At 35.6% G+C, this 21,245-nt stretch overlaps 1 protein-coding gene across 1 annotated transcript in view; it reads left to right on the plus strand.

Moving 5' to 3' along the window:
- Positions 1–21,245, plus strand: part of MRPL2 (mitochondrial ribosomal protein L2) — a 443,294-nt gene that overhangs the window by 236,556 nt on the left and 185,493 nt on the right. The window contains exon 4 of the mRNA XM_044087913.1: positions 18,037–18,152. Coding sequence (XP_043943848.1) covers positions 18,037–18,152 — 116 coding nt within the window. The remainder of the gene's footprint in view (positions 1–18,036; positions 18,153–21,245) is intronic.

Consider the following 21,245-nt stretch of genomic DNA (forward strand, 5'->3'; position numbering starts at 1 on the left):
TTTAAAACATTATACAGGTTTAAATTCTCCCAGTCTTTTGGGTTTCTAATACCATGACAGGAACAGACCCCATTCCTAGGTCAAAGTATGATGAAATTAGTATTGTTACCATCTTTGATGTTAGCCCAAAGTGCTCTTTGCAGCACCTGCAATGTGACCAGACTCGAACTACAATTCATACAATTACATGGATTGGTAACATATCTAAATACAACTGTAAGGTACTGTAAATTCTCTTTTTATGAGACCCATTGCTCTTACTACCATTGGAACTGTCTGGGTATTTGTCTTCCACACATGTACACTTATGTGAGATACTCGGTGTAATGGTAAATCACTGAAGGAAAAATGAACTTTACAGCAGTACGTATACGCACTCATTGTCTCCTTTGCTTGGATCTGGATATGTGTTCTTATTCTATGTTTATAGCCTCCAAGTTATAATTTGTAAATATTCATAATGGTCTCAAGGTGTTTAGCAGTTAGTGCATTACAAACCATAAGTTGCAGCCTCTTTTTATAGAAGAACTGTGTATAGTAATGTTGGTTTAAATACAACATATGCCAGCTGATGCCAGAAAAGCAGTAGTAAAAGACTGACATTATGGCGCAGCTGATAACTTCACCTTACTGCAAGAGATTCTCCGGTTCAGTCCTCAGCTGAGGCTGTCTTCTGTACAGAGTCTTCATGTCTTCCCTGTGTTCATGTGGGTTTTCTCCAAGTACTCCAGTTTCCTCCCATATTCCAAAGAAGAAGAAGGTGGATTGGTACTCTAAATTAGCCATAGGTTTGTGTGTGCGTGCTTGCATGTGATATGGAAAAACAGCCATGGCAAGGCTAGCCACCTGTGGTATGAACCTTGGCTCTAGATGATTCACTGTTGAATTGATACCACATGTGAAAAAAAATGGGAAAAGGAATTGTTAATGGGTTGTAAGGGGTCCTTGAATACATTCAGATCTTCTCTTCACTACAGTCAGTCATCCAAGCCAGTTCACTTGTTATAAAATGCTGTCTTAAGTGTGCCTGTCGCAAATATTTGCCATTACAGTGAGAACTTCACAGAACTGGACAATCTTTCAATTGCATGGAGAGAGAAAAAAAAACAGAAGGAACAGGGTTTGGTTACAAGGAGTTTTACTTACAGAAATCAAATTGCACCACACACCACCACCAATGCATAAGCCACGGGATAACCCCATGCAGTACCAGTGTGGTACAAAGTAGATGTAATTCTACTGAAGGACATTGGCTTTTGATTGCAGTGCATCAGCTCTGCCTTATTACATCGCATAGAGCAACTCTCCATTTGGCAAAGTTGGCTTACAACAATGTGACAAAGATGTACCACATTATAGCTGTCAGTCCTAGAAGGGTCCATTCTGACACAGTGCTAATATTCAGCATGAGTAAGTCTCTGTGCCACATCACAGCAGCCAGTCCCTCAGAGGTCCATTTGTGTCAATGCCAGCATATATTCTCTGCACTCATACAGACTGAGCCAGAATAAATATTTAAAACAGATTCCAGTGAATCTGGTGCTGCCAGAATAGGCAAAAAAAAAAAAAAAGCAAACGCAGTCCTCAAACATAGTGTTATCAATGCAGTACTGACTTTTTTCATTAAATTTTCTGTCCAAACCTACAACGAAGAGTGCTGTTAATAACTAACTTACCTTTTGGATAATTGCAAAACGTGTTCATTTATTCTGGCAGCACAGAAGATTAAAGCTGAACTATTAACACTATACTTCCTTGTGCAGGGTTTGATTCTGTCAGCCTTCGTCTGCCTGCTGTGTGACCTTGAGCAAGTCATTTAACCAGAAAGGGTTTTGGGGCTCTTGGGCATTTGGACTAAGATTCTTAATGGTCCCCTAGACTGCATGCCTAGTAACTACAAATGAACCTATAAACGTATTAATTTATTTGTTATGAACTGTGGTACTATTGCCAAATATGTAGCTGTTGAACTATGTAAGTGAACTTCTTCAGGAATGATTTTCACTGATTAGACAAGCCACTGCAAATTACAAAATATATCAATACAGTTTGAACACTGAGGAAGTGTGAAAGAAGACCAGCAAAGGGCTACATATGTAGGCAGAATCCTGTCTGTCATGGGAATTATGTATGACAAAACAATGTTTAATTTTTTGCTTTTTTGAATTTGTAAACTTAGGTAGAGCTCTGATCATGGTAGTCTTGTGCCAATCTCATCCCGCTAATATCAGCTATATTTGTTAAAGGTATTTATTTTAAGTCAGCTATTTGCTATAGCAACAGTTTTTCATTACATGTGCAAGCTTCATGATAAATGCAGTTAGTTGTTTTCACCTTGCTGTGTAACTTGTTTTGTTTTTTGTTAACTGCATTTTACTTGCTACATCTCCTTTGCTAATTGTCCAGGTTCTACATGAACATGGCTCACAGACCCTTTGTGTTGTTATCAGCTGAGTAAAATTATCAAATTTGGCAATACACTCCTGCATTTTGTGCTGCATTATATTAATGAGAAATTTAAAAGCAAAAGTCAGCAAAACATAGTGGGAAGCAGGCACTTTACTGAAAAAGGTAATACCAGGTTTTTGTAATGTAAAAAAATTGAGATCACAATAAATCACTTCAAAACCTTTCCCGCATTTAATGTGACCTATAACCTGTACAATTCAATTGAAAAACAAACAAATCTGTTGGGGGAAAAAAAGTACAATACGCTGGTTGCATAAGTATGCAAACCCTTAAACTAATACTTTGTTGTGTGTGTGCACACACTTAAACTAATACTTTGTTGAAGCATCGTTGATTTAATTACAACATTCAGTCTTCTTGGGTACACACCTGGCATCAATTAAAAAGACCCTAATTAACCTCAAATAAATTTCAGCTGTCCTAATAGGATTTTCCTGACATTTACTCAGTTGCCTGCTCCAGCAAAAGCCATGGTTCGCAGAGGGCTTATAAAGCATCAAAGGGATCTCATTGTTGAAAGGTATCAGTTAGAAGAAGGGTACAAAAATATTTCCACAGCATTGGATATGCCATAGAACACAGTGAAGACAGTCATCAAAAAGTGGAGAAAATATGAGACAATAGTGATGTTGCAAAGAACCGGACGTCCCCCCCAAAATTGTTGAAAAGACCAGAAGAAAACTGGTCAGGGAGGCTACCAAGACACCTACAGCAACACTGAATGAGCTGCAGGAATTTCTGGGAAGTACTGGTTGTGTACTACATGTGACAACAATCTCCCGTATTCTCCTTATGTCTGGACTATGGGGTAGTGTTGCAAGACAGAAGCCTTTTCTTACACAGAAAAACATCCAGGCCTGGTTAAAATTTGCAAAACAGTGAATCAGGTCTCCCAAAACCATGTGGGAAAATGTGTTTTGGTCTGATGAGACCAAGGTTGACCTTTTTGGCCATAATTCCAAAAGGTATGTTTGGTCAAAAACAGCACTTTGCATCACCAAAGGAATACCATCCCCATGGTGCAGCATGGCAGTGGCAGTATCATGCTTTGGGTTGCCTTTCTTCAACTGGAACTGAACCTTTAGTCAAGGTGGAGGGAATTATGAACAGTTCTAAATACCAGTCACTTTTGGCCCAAAACCTTTAGGTGTCTGCTAGAAAGGTGAAGAGGAATTTCACCTTTCAGCATGACAGTGACCCCAAACATACATCCAAATCAACAAAAGAATGGCTTCACCAGAAGAAAAGTTTTGGAATGGTCTAGCCAGAGCCCAGACCTAAATTCAATAGAAAATCTGTGGGGTGACCTGACAAGGGCTGTGCACAAGAGATGCCCTCGCAGTTTGACAGATTTAGAGCGCTTTTGCAAGGAAGAGTGGGCAAATATTGCCAAGTCAAGATGTGCCATGCTGATAGACTCCTTTCCAAGAAGACTGAATGCTGTAATTAAATCGAAAGGTGCTTCAACAAAGTATTAGTTTAAGGGTGTGCACACACAATAAAGTATTAATTTAAGGGTGTGCAACCAGCGTATTGTATGTTTTTTTTTTTTATTTTTTATATTTTTTCCTCTAACAGATTTGTTTGTTTTTCAATTGAATTGTACAGGTTATAGGTTACATTAAAGGTGGGAAAAGTTTTGAAATGATTTATTGGGGTCTCACTTTTTTATATAAAAAAATCTGGCATTTTAACAGGGGTGTGTAAACATTTTATATCCACTGTACTCGGCAGTGAGCAAACAAGACAGATGAGCAATTATTGATTGATTGATTGCCATTTGTTTACCGGGACAGTCCAGTGGGCCGAAAGATCCCATTTTCAATGGAAGCCCAGGGAGAAAAATCTCCATACATAAAATTCAGTAACATATACAATAACAAAGTGAACATTTAAACAACAAAAACTTTTTACAAAAAGTTGGTTAAGAGTTTACAAGTAAATTTGAACGAGTAAAAATCAATGAAATATAGTTGTCCATAGATATATACAAGAGTGATATAAGCAGAAAGGACTGGAAAAAGTTAGAGTAGAGAAGAGAAGGTGTGAAGAGATTAGGTTAAGAGTTAGATATTAGGGATAGTGTTAAGTTAGAGATAGAAGAGGAAAATTGGAACAGTTACAAGGTATCAATAAGATATTTGAGGAGACTTTATTTTATGGGAGTAAATATGAAAGTGAGAGGGTGAGAGTAAGAGAGAGGTTAGGTTATGGAAGGAGGAGGCTTGGTGCAAGTGCATCTCCAGTTGGTAGAGAGGTATCCATGCAGTGATGTTTTGAAAGAAGCATAACTGAGTGTTCCAAATTGCTAGAGGGATGCCATTCCAAGCTTTGGCTACAAGACAAGAGTAACGTAGTTGGCCAGCAGGTAGATTGGATGCACAAGTTTGTAAGAGATGTAGGTTTTCAGATCTGAGAGACCTGTTGGGATGATGGTGGGTGAATAGTGAGTTTAGGGCTGGACAGTTTGAAAATTATTTTGTGGACAGTGGTTAGTTGCAGATAGGTGAGGTAGTGGGAGAGTTCAAGCCAGTTTAGAGAGTGTAAGGACATGCAGTGGTGTGTAGAGTGTCTAGTGCTTGTGGCAAACTTAGCAATTTTTATTATAGTATATTTCAAGATTTGTTTTTATGTAGGATAGTGGGTTGGTAAATAAAGGGGCCCCATAGATAAGAGAGGGAAGTAGATAGGTGGAAGAGATATTTGTTTTGTGGTAGGGGAGAGGAGATGTTTATGCCTGTAGAGGGCACCCAATTTTTGGTGTGCTTTTTTAATAATGTTCTGTATGTGTAGGCCACATTTTAGGTTATCACCATTACTCCTAGCAGTTTAATATGGCTGACAACTTCAGTGTTAGTCTTGATTTGGAACAGTATGGTAAAATGTGATTTGTTGATAGAGATACTTTTTTTTAGGGGTGAATAAAATAAGCTTGGTTTTGTTAGGATTTAGAGACAGATGGTTATTGCATAGTCTGGATTCTACAGATTGAAATGCAGCTTGTGTGATTTTTAGAAGGTCTGATGTAGTGTCTGAAGAGCATATGATAGTGGAGTTATCTGCATATTGAATGAGTGACCCTTGGGTGAAGGAAGAGTGAAGATTATTAATAAATGTACTGAAAAGGAGTGGTCCTAAGATGGAGCTTTGGGGAACACAGGTGGAATTGGAAAGATATGGTGATAGAGAATTTTGCCATTTCACTGCCTGTTCGCTGTCTGATAAGTAACTTGAAAACCAGTTAAGAGAGGGAGTAGATAGACCAGTAAGCGAAAGCTGGGTAAGAAGAAGGAATGAGAGATTGTATCAAAGGGTTTGGATAAGTCGAGGAATAGTGAGGATGCAATTTTACCAGAGTCGTGAGGTTTGTTGACAGTGTCCAAAAAGGATATTAAGGCTGTTGTGGTACTGTGGTCTGATCTGAATATATGTTGAGTTGGGGATAGGATCTGGTTATCAAGTAGGAAGTGTAGAAGAAGCTGCATATGAATGCATTTTTCAAGAAGTTTAGAGATAGGACATAGAATAGCTATAGGATGGAAGTTTGAGATATCAGTTGAGCTACCACCTGTATGCAGGGGTAGAATCAAGGCTATTTTCCAAAGTTTTCGGATGCAAGATTCTTGGATGGATCTGTTAATGAGTATACTAATAGGGTAGGCAATTGCTTCAGCAACGAGTTTTAGGTATGGAATTAGGGAGTGGAGAAAAAAATAACTGGAGTGCACTTTGAGCTAAGAGGATTAGGAAAAATCTCAGTTAAGTTTTGAGTTTAAGATTGACATTGGCATAATGTGCATTAAAAATGTGCATGCTGAAATTCCAGGGTCTTATCTATGTACCTCAAACACAGTAGCAGAGCTATAGTTGCAAATGATAAATGATGGAAGTATATGTGAAGTTCAGTGGTGTACTATAACTGATTACTGTACCTTGGAGTAGGGGGAATAGTCTTAATGTTAGTAAAGCAAATTGAACTGGGGGCTGTGTTCAGGTGATTGGAGAAACGGACTGTTACAACGGGAAATGAAATGGCAGCTTAAGTTAGATGCTGCGAGTACACCAGGACTGAATGACAATATTTTGATTGTGAGTGAGCTGCTGCGGACAAGAGCAGCTCGCATCTGACTGTTTAATAGTTTGACAGGCTTATTACTGTGACCATATTGGGTTTTGAACTAATTGCCATCGTAAGTTTATGAATGGGCTTTTGCTGTTAGCACTTTATGCCTTTAAACTGTAAGTGCGTTTAAATTTTAAGATCTGACGATTTGTGGTTGTAAAGGGGTATGTTAAGAACAGCTGATTTCATTCAAGCATTTTAATGTAAGTTGTAGTTCTTCCTTCACAGTTCTGAAGATGTCAAGACATGACGAAAGCACTTAACTGTGGAGAGTTTTTACTTTTTATTTTTCAGAAAGTTTTTATTCTGTTGTTGCTACTGCAGTGTTTGTTTTATTGGCTTTATTAAATGTGATTTGGGAGAGAGCTTTGGGCGGCCTGGTTCTTGTTTTGTTTGGGATATATATATATATATATATATATATATATATATATATATATATATTTATTTATTGGTGTCCTCATTTCTTGTAAAGAGACTCAAAATGCTTTGTTGTAGTCTGCAAAAGTATTGTCTGTCCATCCATCCATTTTTCTGTACATTCATGCAACTCGGGGTCAAAAGGCTAGAACCTTTTTCAGCAAGCATGCAGTGGATTGCAGACACCATGAAGGAAAAAATGTCATTGTGAATACTTACTCTGTTATGCAAAATCTCCTGCATAAAGTCAGTGCAGTAAAATTAACACTACTGGCTTATTTAGCAAGAGACTTCACAGTAAAAACAGAACTGTAGTACTATTCTGATTGGTTCGGTATGATGATGGGTGCATATATTGCTACAGTAGACTTCCTTATTTAACAAACATATTATTGACAAATAGAAGCTATAAAACTTTGGAGGCACTTATGAGTAACAGGGTGTTGATGTTTCTTTATTTTTCCCTGAAACTAAACACTATTATAAGTAAAACGTATTTCGACAAATACAGGCTACTGTGCCTCTGTCATACTTCACAAAACAACTTGGAAAGTTTTGAGTTTTTTAAGTGCATGTGCACATATTATTTTGGTTGTTTTCGAGTATACCGTACAATAATCTCCACCCAATATCCACCCTTCCTGTCCATTTCCTCGCTGTCATGGTAATTATAAATAAATAGCATTCAGAATAGTGTTAAGCAGCCTACATACATTTTAAAAAGCAATGAAGATAAAATGTTTCAGTAACAGACTGATAAAATAATTTTTATTATTTATTTTGCATGAAAATTGTGAAATTAAACTGCTTCTTAAAGAAGTAAGTTGTTGGTACTGCCCCTTAAACCTTACCTCACTTTTGCTATTAAAACAAAATTGCAACGTACCTAACTTCCATGGGGAAAGAAAAGTGGAGATGGCAGTCCCTTTTACATCCAGTTCTGGTGTCTTCTCTTCATAAAAAATGCAGCAAGTAGATACCCTGCTTTTTAAAACAAATCTTTCACTGTACAACTGCACACAATGTTTTGTATCAATTTTGTGTGTTGTGGAGATATTTATATTGTATAAAACTAGAGCTGTTGCCCTTCTAACCCCTTGCTTTTTATTAAAAAATGTATGTGACAGCAGCAGGGTGTTAAGGGAAGGGGGTCTGATAGCTCTCCTTACAAGCAGTACAGAAGATGTCAGTATCTGATCATGTAATTTATAAGATAAAGGAGTTATTTGCTGTGGATGAATAATTCTACATTTACTTCCCTTCACCCCCAACAATGCATGGACGTTTGTGTGAGGTATTCGTCCTTAGTATAACCACCATCCTTAGACTCTGCAGAAAGCAGTATCTAATGCTGTGTGTAGCTAAACGCAAAAGCTGCCAGCCGTGTGCTGTTTGCTTGAGGTCATCTACCATGTAATACACTGTTCATTTGAAGCAAAGGAAACCATGCGGTTAAATACAGTTTATGTTTTTAAGGCGATAGTTACTTTACTGGATTCTACTCCTGATCAGCTGTAATTATATTAAACACGTCCCTATTTTTATACATAGTGGGTAGTCTGGTCTAGGGTTGTATATAGATATAAATATATAAATACAGTAACAGTGATTTAATATTAATAAGCAACTTGACACTTGTAGCATATACTTTTATATAAATGACTTGCATATGGTCAGTAGTAATATGCTTTCAGTATTCAAAACTTTTTTTTTTTTGTAAGACTGGTTAGGGGAGAAGACATCCCCCTTTAAAAACAGTGAATTCACATCTCTGAAAGACTGTGTTTGTTGCTTATAAGGTGAGCTGCCACATAGTTAACCTCATTCTTTTATTTAAAAATTACATTTGCGAGCTTCCTCACAATAAATATTGTATTATTTTTTTAATATTGCTGCATGATTGGCTTTATGTAAAGTAAAACAGGGGAATGGGGTGGGGGTAGCAGTCCCCTCCACCTTTTGCATGCAGTGCAGCTACATCACTGAAACAGATTGATAGTAGTGCTGGCATCATCTTAACTCCCAACTTCTCTTAAAAAGTAAAAAAGAAAAAAAGACTGAAAATGATTACTGAGATTGCAGTCAAATGGTAAATACTATGAACCCCTTAATCAAAAGACATGCCGCTGGCGTTTTAAATCAGGTTTGAGCAGTGCATATTCAATTGTAATAGCATCCATAGTGTTAGGAGCTGGATGACTGTGTTGTTGCTGCTTGTAGAAAATGATACAAGAGTTACAGGTAGGTAGGAAAGGTAAGGTTTCCACCCAGTGGGGCATGACTGATTCAACTACTTTTGGAAAACCGCATATGCTATGATTTTAAATTGTCAGTATTTAAGTGATGTGCTCCCCTCGCCACACACATGCATGCAATACATTTGTGTAGTTTGAATAATTTTGAGTAGATATGTTTTTATTTTCTTAAATGCAGTGTACTTTTCGGGAATTAAGTCGACTTGGTAGTAAGGCTGGACCCTGTAGTTGGCATAATACAGCAATCGGTGTTGGCCCAAGTGAGGTCCAGTAGAATTATCAGTCACCTTTACTTTAACTGTTACATAAAACAATGCAAGTCAAAGGTTCCCATTGTAGCTCAACTAGGCATACCATAAATTGTGACATATTATCCAGTTAAGTCTACATAAACACCAACCCAATAATTCAAATCTCATTCTAACAGTAAGCAGCAATTAGATTTGTACCCTTCAGCACACAAATATGGTACAAGTATAAATCTACAAACATCAGCAGGCAGCATAAAACACACTTGATACATAGTGACATTAAGCACTCAAGCAACAGTTGTCTCAAAAAGAAAATACACAAGGATAACTTAAACCACTCAGTGGCCACATTCCAGGCTGAAATAAAAAAATGAAGTATCTCCTGTGGTAACAAAGAAGGTAGGATCAAATTATTTTATTTGTTTTTATGTATTCTTTGGTAACTGAACCAGTAGACTGATCTATGAGGACCAGTTTCAGCCACAAATTACCTTAAATATCCCTACAAGCTAAAACAATTTTCTCCTTTTCAGGTACTTCTGTATTTGAGCAACTGATGTCTGTCTGCAAAACTGATCCATCATCCAGAAAGAGAAAAATAGTTGACAGAGGTAGTAGCAAGAAACTGGTCTTTGATTAAACCAGTGTATTGCAGAGGCAGCCATTCTCAGACTTAAATGTAGTAATTTCCTTTAACCTACCACTTGTTGTCAGCTTCTTTTCTTCTGTGTGTGTCACTGTATGACACCGTGTGCAGCATACCATCACCAACAAACTCTCCAATTGCTGAAAGAAGAGGAGAATGCAGATGCAGCCCCACGCTTCCCATGGAGTCAAAACTTGATCAGAGATGGAATGCGAAAGCCGGTCACAGTTCACAACTTTCCTTAGTTATTTCTAAAGCACAGCTACATTTGGAACAGCAGAAGATGGAGATCTTAAAAGGCGTCTGTAGTGCAGGAAAAGAAGGGCTGTCGCCCCACCCCCACGTAAGACATACTTACATGGACAGGTCAGAAAGAGTTAATGAGACTACATTGCTGTTATACGGTAGCATTAAGATGCATTCTTAGCACACAGTCATGTAAATTAAAGATTTTTCCATTGTCTGCAGTACCACTGCACTGAAAAAAGTTTGTGTTTGCATACTGCTTATGCCTGCTGATGTCACTGAGCCGCACGATTTAGCTAGAGGAGAACGGGAAGGTTAAGAATGTTTGGGGTCAAACAGAACTGAAAAATGAATTGGTTTTCTTGATGGATATGGACAATTAGAAGGGAGAATAGAAAGTTAAAAAGTATGACGGGACCTCGCTGAAATTTGAGGAGGTCTGGCAGATGATATACATTTCCATATGCTGACATAACTGATGAAAGCTCTAGTCTTGTACTTCCTTCCCTGTGGGTGACCAGTCGTTTGAAGTAAGGCAGCTTGCAAGTGGGTACACATTTCGTAGAAGGTAGTCACTGTCCCTGTACCAAAGGTGTACCTTGGCCTAAGCATCTGCTGTCTCCCTTTGTAGAGATCCCCTCGTTAAATTTAATTCTAACTTCTCTTCATCCATTTAATCTGACCTTCTGTCATACCCTTAGTCAGTAAAGTGTTTTTTTTTCATTTATTTCCCTTTCAGTCACATTTTGTGCATGTTACTGACTGCAGGAATAAACAATATTAATTAATGCCTTTTTAAATCATTTTGTAACTATGCTTATTTCAGCAATATTGTTTTGCTGTGAGATATGTTATTGTTTGTTGCATGGTTGTGTGTGCTTCATGTTTTTTGTTTGAAATGTGAAGACATAGCTTGATTTTGTGAAAAAGTTTAGGATGCAGTCATTGAAACTTTAGAGTACAAACCTCCAGAGTGCCAGTAAAGTAAGTATGTTAAGGAAGGCCTGATAGTAAAACCAAAATTCAGATACTCTTTTCCACATAGTGGAAAGATAAGATTCACTAGAAAGGACACTGATGCTGGAAAAGGTTGAAGGCAAAATAAGTGGGAGGCAGAGGCTAAGATGGATGGACAACAGTACAGCATTAATGAAGTAATAAATATGAATTTGCAAGAACTTAGAGGCAAGTTGTTGACAGGCAGATCTGGTATACTAAAGTCCCTTAAGTCATGGAAGAGTCAAACTCAAACTAAGCAACTAAACAGCAGCAACAATGCACAAGAGATTGATGATGTCACCTGAGTCGCATAGCATCTTAAAAATGTCAAATGTTCCATTCATTTTCACTAAAGTTGGCCTAATAGGCATGCTTTTATGATCATGTCACTAAAATCAGCATTAAACTACAACCAGAAAACATACTTAAATTTAACCGTACACAAACTGTGTAACTGTGGCAACACAACAAAAGCAGATCAGAAAACTCATACTCATCCGGTAGAACTGCAATCCATCTCATAATTCAGAACACACTGAACTATAAACAAAGTTTGCGTATGTAATAATAACAGCACAGCAAGTAAGAATTATGCAGACCATACCATTGTAAAAAAATGTAAAAACATATAACACTTCTACTAAGCACGTACAAAAAGTGATGTCTTTCAGACAACTATATGGCAAAGTATAAGTTTTTACATTTCTTTTATACAGTCTGATGAAGTAGCTTCTGTGAGAGTAGGATGCTCTACCCCAGCATTCTCTTCTTTATATATATGTATGTATATATATATATATATATATATATATATATATATATATATATATATATATATATATATTGATTCCATGGTTGCACAACAATGACCAAAAAGAAATAAATACATCTGCTATAGAAGTCGACAGTAAAATGGTTGATGACTGCAGGCATTGACAAATTGTGCATTGCACTAAAGGTGACATCTCCATGTGTGTACTTCAAAACCATTGCTTGATAAAATGAACATCAAACAGCGTCAGTGGTGCAACTGGTAGCACACTTGTTTTTGGTGCAGAAGGCTGTGTGTGCATTTCACATACCAGGTAGATACATACGGGGGTGCTGCACTCCTGAGTCTGTTGTCCTTTGGATAAGAAATTAAACTGAGAGCTTGAGTTTTGTGTAGCTCAGGTAGATGTAAAGGATTCAACAGAAAAGAGTAGGGTCCTTTATTTATACAAAGAAAACAGTATTTTTACAGAACATATTACCATAATATTCACATATTTACAAACTATCATTTTCCATATCCATCTTTTACTTATAATGCATTCATATTTTTTTATATCAGATTTCTATCTTTATTAGAACCTAGTTCTTTTTCCATGGCCACCATCTAGTTTTATTCACCATTACAGACAAAATTTATTTTGCATTAAACATCATTTCATTTTTCTTTTCATTCCATACAACCCATATAACGAACATTTTTATCAATTCTTTTAATATATTTTTAAATTACTCTATATTTGTAATAGTCATATTTAATCATATCAATGTTTATCTTAACTATTTTTTCAATAATTTCAAAATAATTTATTTACACAACTTTTCCTATAGTTTTATCAATCTTTACATTTCAGAAAATGTGTTCAGTAGTTTCCTGTTCACCACAATATAATCATATTATTTCACGTTTCTTTTTATATGGCATATTCCATTTACTGGTAATTTATTACCAATCTCTACAAAAATTCTTGGCAGTCTATTTTTATTGTAACATTTATTTCTTATTTTTTAGCTTTAATTTTTCCTTTTGCTAACTTTCCCCATGGTTTAACAAAATAATAATGTATCATTATATTGTTGTGCCACAGTTTTCTCTCCTTTTCTTTTTCATCAGTTTCTATTTTCTACATTAATATGTTTTCTTGGTAACATTTCATTTATTCATTTTTACGTTATTTTTCTCTTTTACTTCCTTGTACCGTATTGCAAAATTGTTTATACTTGTATTTAAATATTCTTGTAACTAAACTTTCTTCCTTTGCATTTATCCACTTTAACACCTTAAATAAATTTAGAGAAGCAACATATACCATTGGTTTAATTAACTCTTAAGACCCATCCTTTATTCAAACAAAATTCCTCTTTTAACTGGATTCAGTCTAGAATCCCATATGAATGAAAAAAAATGTCTGTAGTAGTTCTTTTTCCAGTATCATTGGTAGCACACATACACATGCTAAATATGCTATTTTCCTATTAAAACGATGTCTATCAAACTTTTTTCTAAATGATAGTCTAGGTTTTCCAAAAAGGCAGTCTTCTTTTAACTCTTCTATTATCTTTTCCCATTGTACCCTACTTAGAATCTAATTTTAGATCTAAAACAGAAATTTCATTCATTGTAAACAGTATTCCTCCTATGTTAACCATATCTCCTAACCCTTTACTTTTCTCTTAGTTTAAAGTCATCCCTATTGCTTCTTAACGTTCATTTAAATAACACATTTCTTCTTTTGTCCATATCATTTTTTGCAGTTACTGTAATATCATCTGCATAAGTTAACAAGACTGGGATTCTTAAGCCTTCAGGCATTATATACTCTGCTTCCTTCATTCTATAATTTATTTCACATACCCTTTGCTTTAACTATGAATGTAATTGTATACAACTCATTGGGCATCCCTGTCTCACACCCCTCCTAATTTGTACTTCTTTACTTAGCCAACCATTTACCCAAATTTTTAGTTATTTCTATAAGCAGACATATGTAATTTCTTGATTTTCTTGCATGTATTGTAATCTTTCATTATCGCCTATAACATTCCATATCATATTGTATCAAATGCCCTATTAAGATCACCTGTCAGATGTTTAGCTTTTTCTCCTCTATTTATATTATCCTCGATCTCTCTTTACTATTGTTAATAATTCTTGACATCTCTTCACTTTTATGCTGTACATACTGTATATTATAATATTTTTCATCTTTGTTTCAAATTTCTTCTGTAATATTTTCATACAAATCCTATAATTATTATTGTTCAGTACTATCCATCTCCAGTGTTTCACAATATTTTGTCTTTCTTCCAGATAAATTTAAGTATCCCACTGCATAATTCTTTATACATAAAATTTGACATTCATTCATAATCATTAAAAAAATGTTCTTTTGCCATTACATCAAGTTTGTATATATTTCATATCATGTTCCTTCTGGCCCTGCAGCCAAGTCTGTATTCACTTGCCCTAATACTTTTATGTAATTCATACAAACAAATCTCCTTTTTGAATTCTTTATTTTCTTGTTCTGAAAACTTTTTTACTTCTGCTATTATTTGTAATTTTTTCTTTTCTTTAAACATCTGTTGTTCATATTCAACAACAATATTCATATTTTTTTTCCTGAGTTCTGTTTCTCCTTTTGTATTTTTCTTTTCCCTCATTACACTGCTATCTTCCTTTACTGTCTACTTAAGTATACAGAAACTTCTATTTTTTAAAAAATATACTTGTTTTTATAGTAGCTGTTAATTTTTTCTTGATTTTTATATAATTCTTTCTCATTCTCAAACTACTCTATCATTGCTTTCTAAATATTCCAGTGCATCTGTGTACATTTTTATACTTTTATTTATCTACTTATCTTACATCATATAGCCACTGTAAATAACATTTTTTTATTTTAAAATTACTCTACTGTTTAGACCAATCTTTATAAAATGTTCTTGTAATACGATCTCTCCATAACTTCATTGTTAATCTCGCTCTTTCTTTGTTCTGTATTTTCTCATTTAACCTTTTTATTCCTTTGCCTATTTTAATATATTCCTTATTTTCCTTTATCTCTTTCCATATTGCTAAATGATCCAAAAAACCTGTTTCACTTGATTCTCCTTCTGTTATGCTTAGTCCGATATTATAAAATAAATCACTTTCAGTTCTTTAGGTGCCCCTTCTATAAATCTATGAATTTATATCCCAGACTATTAATTTACCACATTTCATAACTTTTAATATTTTCTTACATCGTTTCCTTTCTTTTTTGTTTACCTCTTACATCACAATTAAAATTTCTTGTCAATATAATTTTCATATCTACTACTACATAAGCTAGAATCTGATGAAATAAACTTTCTCTTTCTTTGCAAGTAACATTAGCATATAATTCTATTATTCTGTATACTTGTTTTCATTTTAAGTCCACAGTAGTTAATTTTCCCATTCTTACTAAAGTTATTTTTAGTAATGTAACTGTATTTCTATAAAATATTCCTATTCCAGAACATCGATCATTTCCCAAATTCTCTCCCCCGTAATCTATCTGTTTGTGACAGTTCTTTATTTGATAAGAATCTTGTATCTTCTAGTACGATTACATCTACATTACATTTATTACACCATTCCAAAACCTGGATCCTTCTCACTCTATTTTTAATACTATTCACATTTACAGAAAGTGTCCTAAAGTTACTTTCCCTTTTCCTTAACTTTCTAGAGATTATAATTTTACTGTATTTCTCATTTCCTTTTTTTCTTTTATGCCTATTCCTTTAAATTTTCTTCCCCTATCTTTTACCCTTTTACCAATTGAATTATTTTTCCTTTTACTACTACCCAATTTATATCTTCCTCATCACGTATTTCAAAACTTTCCTCCATTCTTTCTTTCCTTTTTTTACCTCCTTTATGTAACATTTCTTCTGTCTGTGCCAATTCCAGTGTTTCGTTTCTTTGTTCTTTTTCTTCTCTTTTTCCTTCACTTTCATCATTTTCAGTCTTACAATCCAGCCATAAATACCTAATTTTGTTACATTTATAATATTCAGTTTACATTCATTGTGCCGTGTCCTAGTTCCAAACAAATGTAACATTTTTATTCACAGTTATTTATCAAATGTCCATCTTTTCCACAAAAGAAAAATGTTTTGGGTTATCCCCCATATTTTACTAAACCCGTATTTCCTTGAACATAGATTGTTACTAGGCTAATGATCCGGGGAGCCTTTCTAAGTCTAGCCAAGTTTTCCTAAAATAATAATGATGTCCTATATCCAAACAGGACATTGAAGGCAAGGCATTTATAAGCTACCGCTGTCCATAAGGAACATGGGTGCCAGGCCCTGAAATACACAGTGAGCAGTACATGTTCTCACGCCTTGACATGGAATGCTAGTGCAGATTCTTCCTATTCATTTATTACTGTGTCACACAAAGTACTTTATACAATGGAAAAGTACAGAACACCAGTTGGAGGACATGAGATTCAAACCTGTGTGTCTCAGGTTTACACTATATAACCATGGCACCTACCAGCCTACCTAATTTTATCCTTTTCTATCTTTAACACAATATTACATTTCCATCCAGCAGTCCATAAACCCCTTTTATCATAAACTTTTGCAATGTCCAATATTTCTTTACATAAAAATTTTAAATGTCCTTTTAAAGTCTCTGTACTTCTGTTTGAAATTGTACATTAATCTTCTTTTTTGTTTCCTTGTGAAATGCTTTTATTACGTATAGGTTCCTGGGATTACAGTCCTTTTTTTCAAAATTCCCGCCAAACATTTTCCATTGCCTAAACTGTGTCAAATATAATGCCACAAAATGTTTATTTGTTTATAAGAATAAAAGCTCTTACTTCTTGGGCTTTTACACCTAAAGGAACCATTAATTTGTCCGAAACTTCATAACTATCCAGTTTTTTTTTCTTTATTTTGAATCCTCACCACATACTTCTGCTTCACATTGTCTTCTGCTTTGTTTTTTCCCCTCATTATTCACCTAGCATTGCGGCATTGCGTACAAGTTGAATGTACTATCACCATAACGTATAATGTCGGCAAGTTTGAAATGCTTTGTAGTCTGTAGTAGGAAAAAATGAATAACCAGACAAATAAGACACGAGTGTGAAAAGATGAGTATGGCAGTTGGTGTCTAGTGCTGTAATGTTTAAGTTTGCGCAGTTAGGAAAGTAAATGATTAGTTGAAGAGGTGGAGTTAGTAAAATAATATATTTTACAGGATAGACAGATAAGGATGCACTTACTGATCAGATCATATAAGTAGTTTTGTCAAACTATGTTAAATATTTTTTGATTTTAAGAGTTGAAAACATTTAACTTACCTGCTGACCATTTAATCTCTAACTACTTGCTCTCCGCCACTGGAGCAAGAAATGTTTGTGTTATGGCAATCATCCATGTAACCATGAGGGGTATTTCTGTTTCCTAGCTTAACCCCTTCCCCAGTTGCTAACATGGGGATCTACTATGCTTTCTTTCAGCCCAAGCATCATGAAGGTTGCCATGCAGATGTGTCTTGGCTGAGCCAAGAACATGTCTCTGGCCTATAATACTACATGCCATATATCCCTGTCTGCAGTAGGTCTTTGCAGTGCAGTAGGCTGGGCCACCTCCCTCCCCCCAGGTGGGTGAGATGACATCAGCCACTTATTCCCACTGTCCCTGCCTAGATCCTCCAGTGTCCAAGCCATTAATCGATCTTGGGTCATGGTGAGAACTACATCCCTGCATGCCGTAGAGCTGGAATGCTGTCAACTTTTATCTCCAAGCTTTGTGTTTAGTTGTGTATTGATGACTTGAGGAAGGCTAAAATCTATTGTTCTACTTTAGGTCTGCTGACATAGCACTTGTAGCTGGTGGCAATCGGAAACGGTGGATCATTGCTACTGAAAACATGCAAATTGGAGACATCATTAAGACTTCAGGACATATTGGAAGGATGGCAGGTGTGTACTGGAATATAATTTTTTACAGTAATATAACTGAAATGGATGTTTTCTGTGTAATTTCTTTGCCAGCTAATAAGTAGCAGAAGTTAATCCTGGAGGAAGCATGGGCATGTCCAAAATTTTAGGTGTTCATTGGGTTACTTGAACCCCCATGCAACTCTTTATATAACTAGTTATCCTTGAGGATATCAGTTTATTGTTGGTGAAGTTTAAATGGAAAACACTAGTTGCCTTCTGTTAAAATGATTTAAACTGTTTTGTATTTTTTCCACTTTTTTGTGAATGCTTCTTACTTTTAATGATGTTGGGCATAGTTTGTGGTAATTACAAATGTCACAGTATACGGTTGGAATGTCGTAACCCTTGTAATGTAGAAAAAAAAAACTTGAACATTAGCGGCAGTGCTGGAGAATGAATAGACTGACATCTTTTGTGCCTGTACCATTCATCAGCAGTGACCCTTAACTGGTATTATGTTAAACATCCTGGATACCAGCATTTGCATATTTGTTCTGAAATGCTTAGCTGAACCTATCTTTGATGATGAGCTATGTCTAATATTAAAGATTCCATTTAATCTTTTTAAGCATAATGGCTACGAATTTGCAGAAGTGGAAGATGGTGACCAAAGAAAAGTTAAATATAAAATTATGAATTTTCATAGCCCCCTCACATGTACTTTCCTAAATTATTGTATTAAACTACAGGACTGCACCAGGAAAGTATTAAGGGAAAATCCACTGGATGTTTCATGGTCACTGTTTTGTGGTTCTCATGCTTGCACACTTCTGATTTCAGTTGTCTTCTTTTTAACTATAATGTGTTGCAGTTTCTAATAGTAATGTTTGTGTCATAAGGAAAATGCAAAGATGTAAATAACCTGAACCATGAAAGCAAATTTTCATCTATTTTTCTTTAATACCATCTTTAGCTAGTGACTGACTTCTTATGTAACTGAATTCATTCTGGTAACTACATCATATAAACGGTCTGTAGAAAGAGCGTAAATAGTATTTCCATTTTAAATGTAAATCCCATAATTAGTATTAATATAGTACTCCTGCAGCATCCAATCAGATGATATGTGTAAAAGAAAATACTCGCCCTTCTTTTCTCTCATTTTGATGCTGATAACCTGGCTTGTGTCACTTTGTTGGCAATCATGCTCAACTTCCCCCCAGCAGTGAATGAAGTAGTTGCCTGTTATTCAGCTTTGACCACAAGTGGCAGTAAATGCTCCCTTGTACGAAATGCAACCCAAACAGACTGTCAGCTTCTGTTGTCATTCTGAAGGGGTCTTTTTTATACTAGCTCACTATTTTCTTATTTTTATTTGTTTATTTTATTTTACATTTGATTACCTGGTAATCTCCGACTGGGCCAGGAGCCCATTTTCAGCAGAGACCCGGGGAGAAAAGCTCCAGAAAAATTTTGAAAATAGTGTTAGTAACAGTAGATAAAAGTAAAAATTCATGTTACAAAAATAAGTAAAATACAAAAGCAATGGAGATTACAGCATAAATACAATTACAACAAATACAGTACAGTGAGCTACAAGGAGAAATGGTTGCACCACAGATGTTTTTTTTTAAGTTGTTAAAGATGAAATTGATAGGGCAGGTTGAGACAAAATGATATAAATAATGTAAGAAAAGATTTGACTTGCAGGAGGTGAGTGGACTCTTAAGTAGGATTTACTTTTAGTACTTAGCCCCGAGTGACATTTCTACGTCTTGGCTTCTCAATGGATTAGCACTGTTCAGCAAATATTTTAAACACATTTTTAGGGCAGACTTTTGAAAGGGATAGTTTTCAGATATACCTGATTTTTGTCTAAAATAATTAGTTGTCCCTTGCAAAAATGTATTGTTGGTGCTAAAACAGTGGCTGTTACAGTGAGAAAATGTAATATCAAACATTACACTTGCTGACTTATTTTTCAGAAAATACGGAGTAATTCAGATTCTACAAATTTTGCCAACTTTCTGTTAGAATAGTACCAATTTTTTAAAAGGTACCTGTGATCATTTGACTCACCCAGAATTATAATGGGAAAGGCTGAGAGCTATGTTGGCAGCATATTTTATTTGATGGAGTGTTCTTATATGTTGTTTTCTGCTTTCTTGCACCTGCCAGTCATTTGGCCCACTGCAGTAACTATGGCCATTTGTTCCCCATAATCATAGTATGACCGTCATCTATGCGGCCACTTTTATTTCCTGTCCTTACTCCCTCATAGCTGATGTGTATGCCTGCCATTGCAAGGACCTGCTGCACCTTCCCCTATGTATTTGCATGTTTCCACAAGTGTGCAATGAGGGCTGCTACTTGAACATAGCGTTGAAGTAGCAGGTATAGTTCCAGGACCTGCACACTGCGTGCTTTATACCTTTCTTCCAGCAGGTGTGATTCACTGGACTGTCCCCTCCCAACCTGGATGAGTGAGCTGGTATCAGCCACACATTTGCACTTTTTTTTCTCTAATGCCTGGTTCATCAGTGGTCCTGGGTTATCTGCATTGCAGTCAAGGCTTTATGCCCTTGCCCTGCTGAGCCTGCTGATGGATGAGTATTGTTGGTATTCTTGACACTTGTTGGCCTACTATAACACTGTACACCTGAAAGTTTTATGTTCTTGCAGTCTTATCTATGTGATTTTTAACTCCTGTTTTTTTTAGAGAATTTTGTTTGAGGTGAATTTTTACCTCAAATTCTGACTCCTTGTTCTTTCTCTCTCTCTCGCTCTCTTTCTCTCTCTCTCTGAATGACAGAAATCCTATTTATTGTTCCAGGCTGAGCAGACATGTTATTAAATTATCTATGGTCACAGTTTCCTGATATGAGAATATTATTATTATTTATAAACAAAACACTTTGCACCTGAAATTTCCATTTTTTTAACAGTTTTGTTATTTTTAAACAGGTTTGGGCAGTAGTTCTGTGGTTTTGTAAAACAGTCTGCCACTGTTTACCTCCGGAATATCCATTGATGACAAACTGGTTCACTGTCAAAATGCCAGAACATCATTTTTCAGTATTGCCTCAAAACACAATCAGTAAAGTAAAGCCATATAATCAATATTGTATTTAA

This window comes from Protopterus annectens, chromosome 1.part0 (genome assembly GCF_019279795.1).
Source record: "Protopterus annectens isolate FY-2018-M chromosome 1.part0, PAN1.0, whole genome shotgun sequence".
NCBI classification, from domain to species: Eukaryota; Metazoa; Chordata; order Ceratodontiformes; family Protopteridae; genus Protopterus; species Protopterus annectens.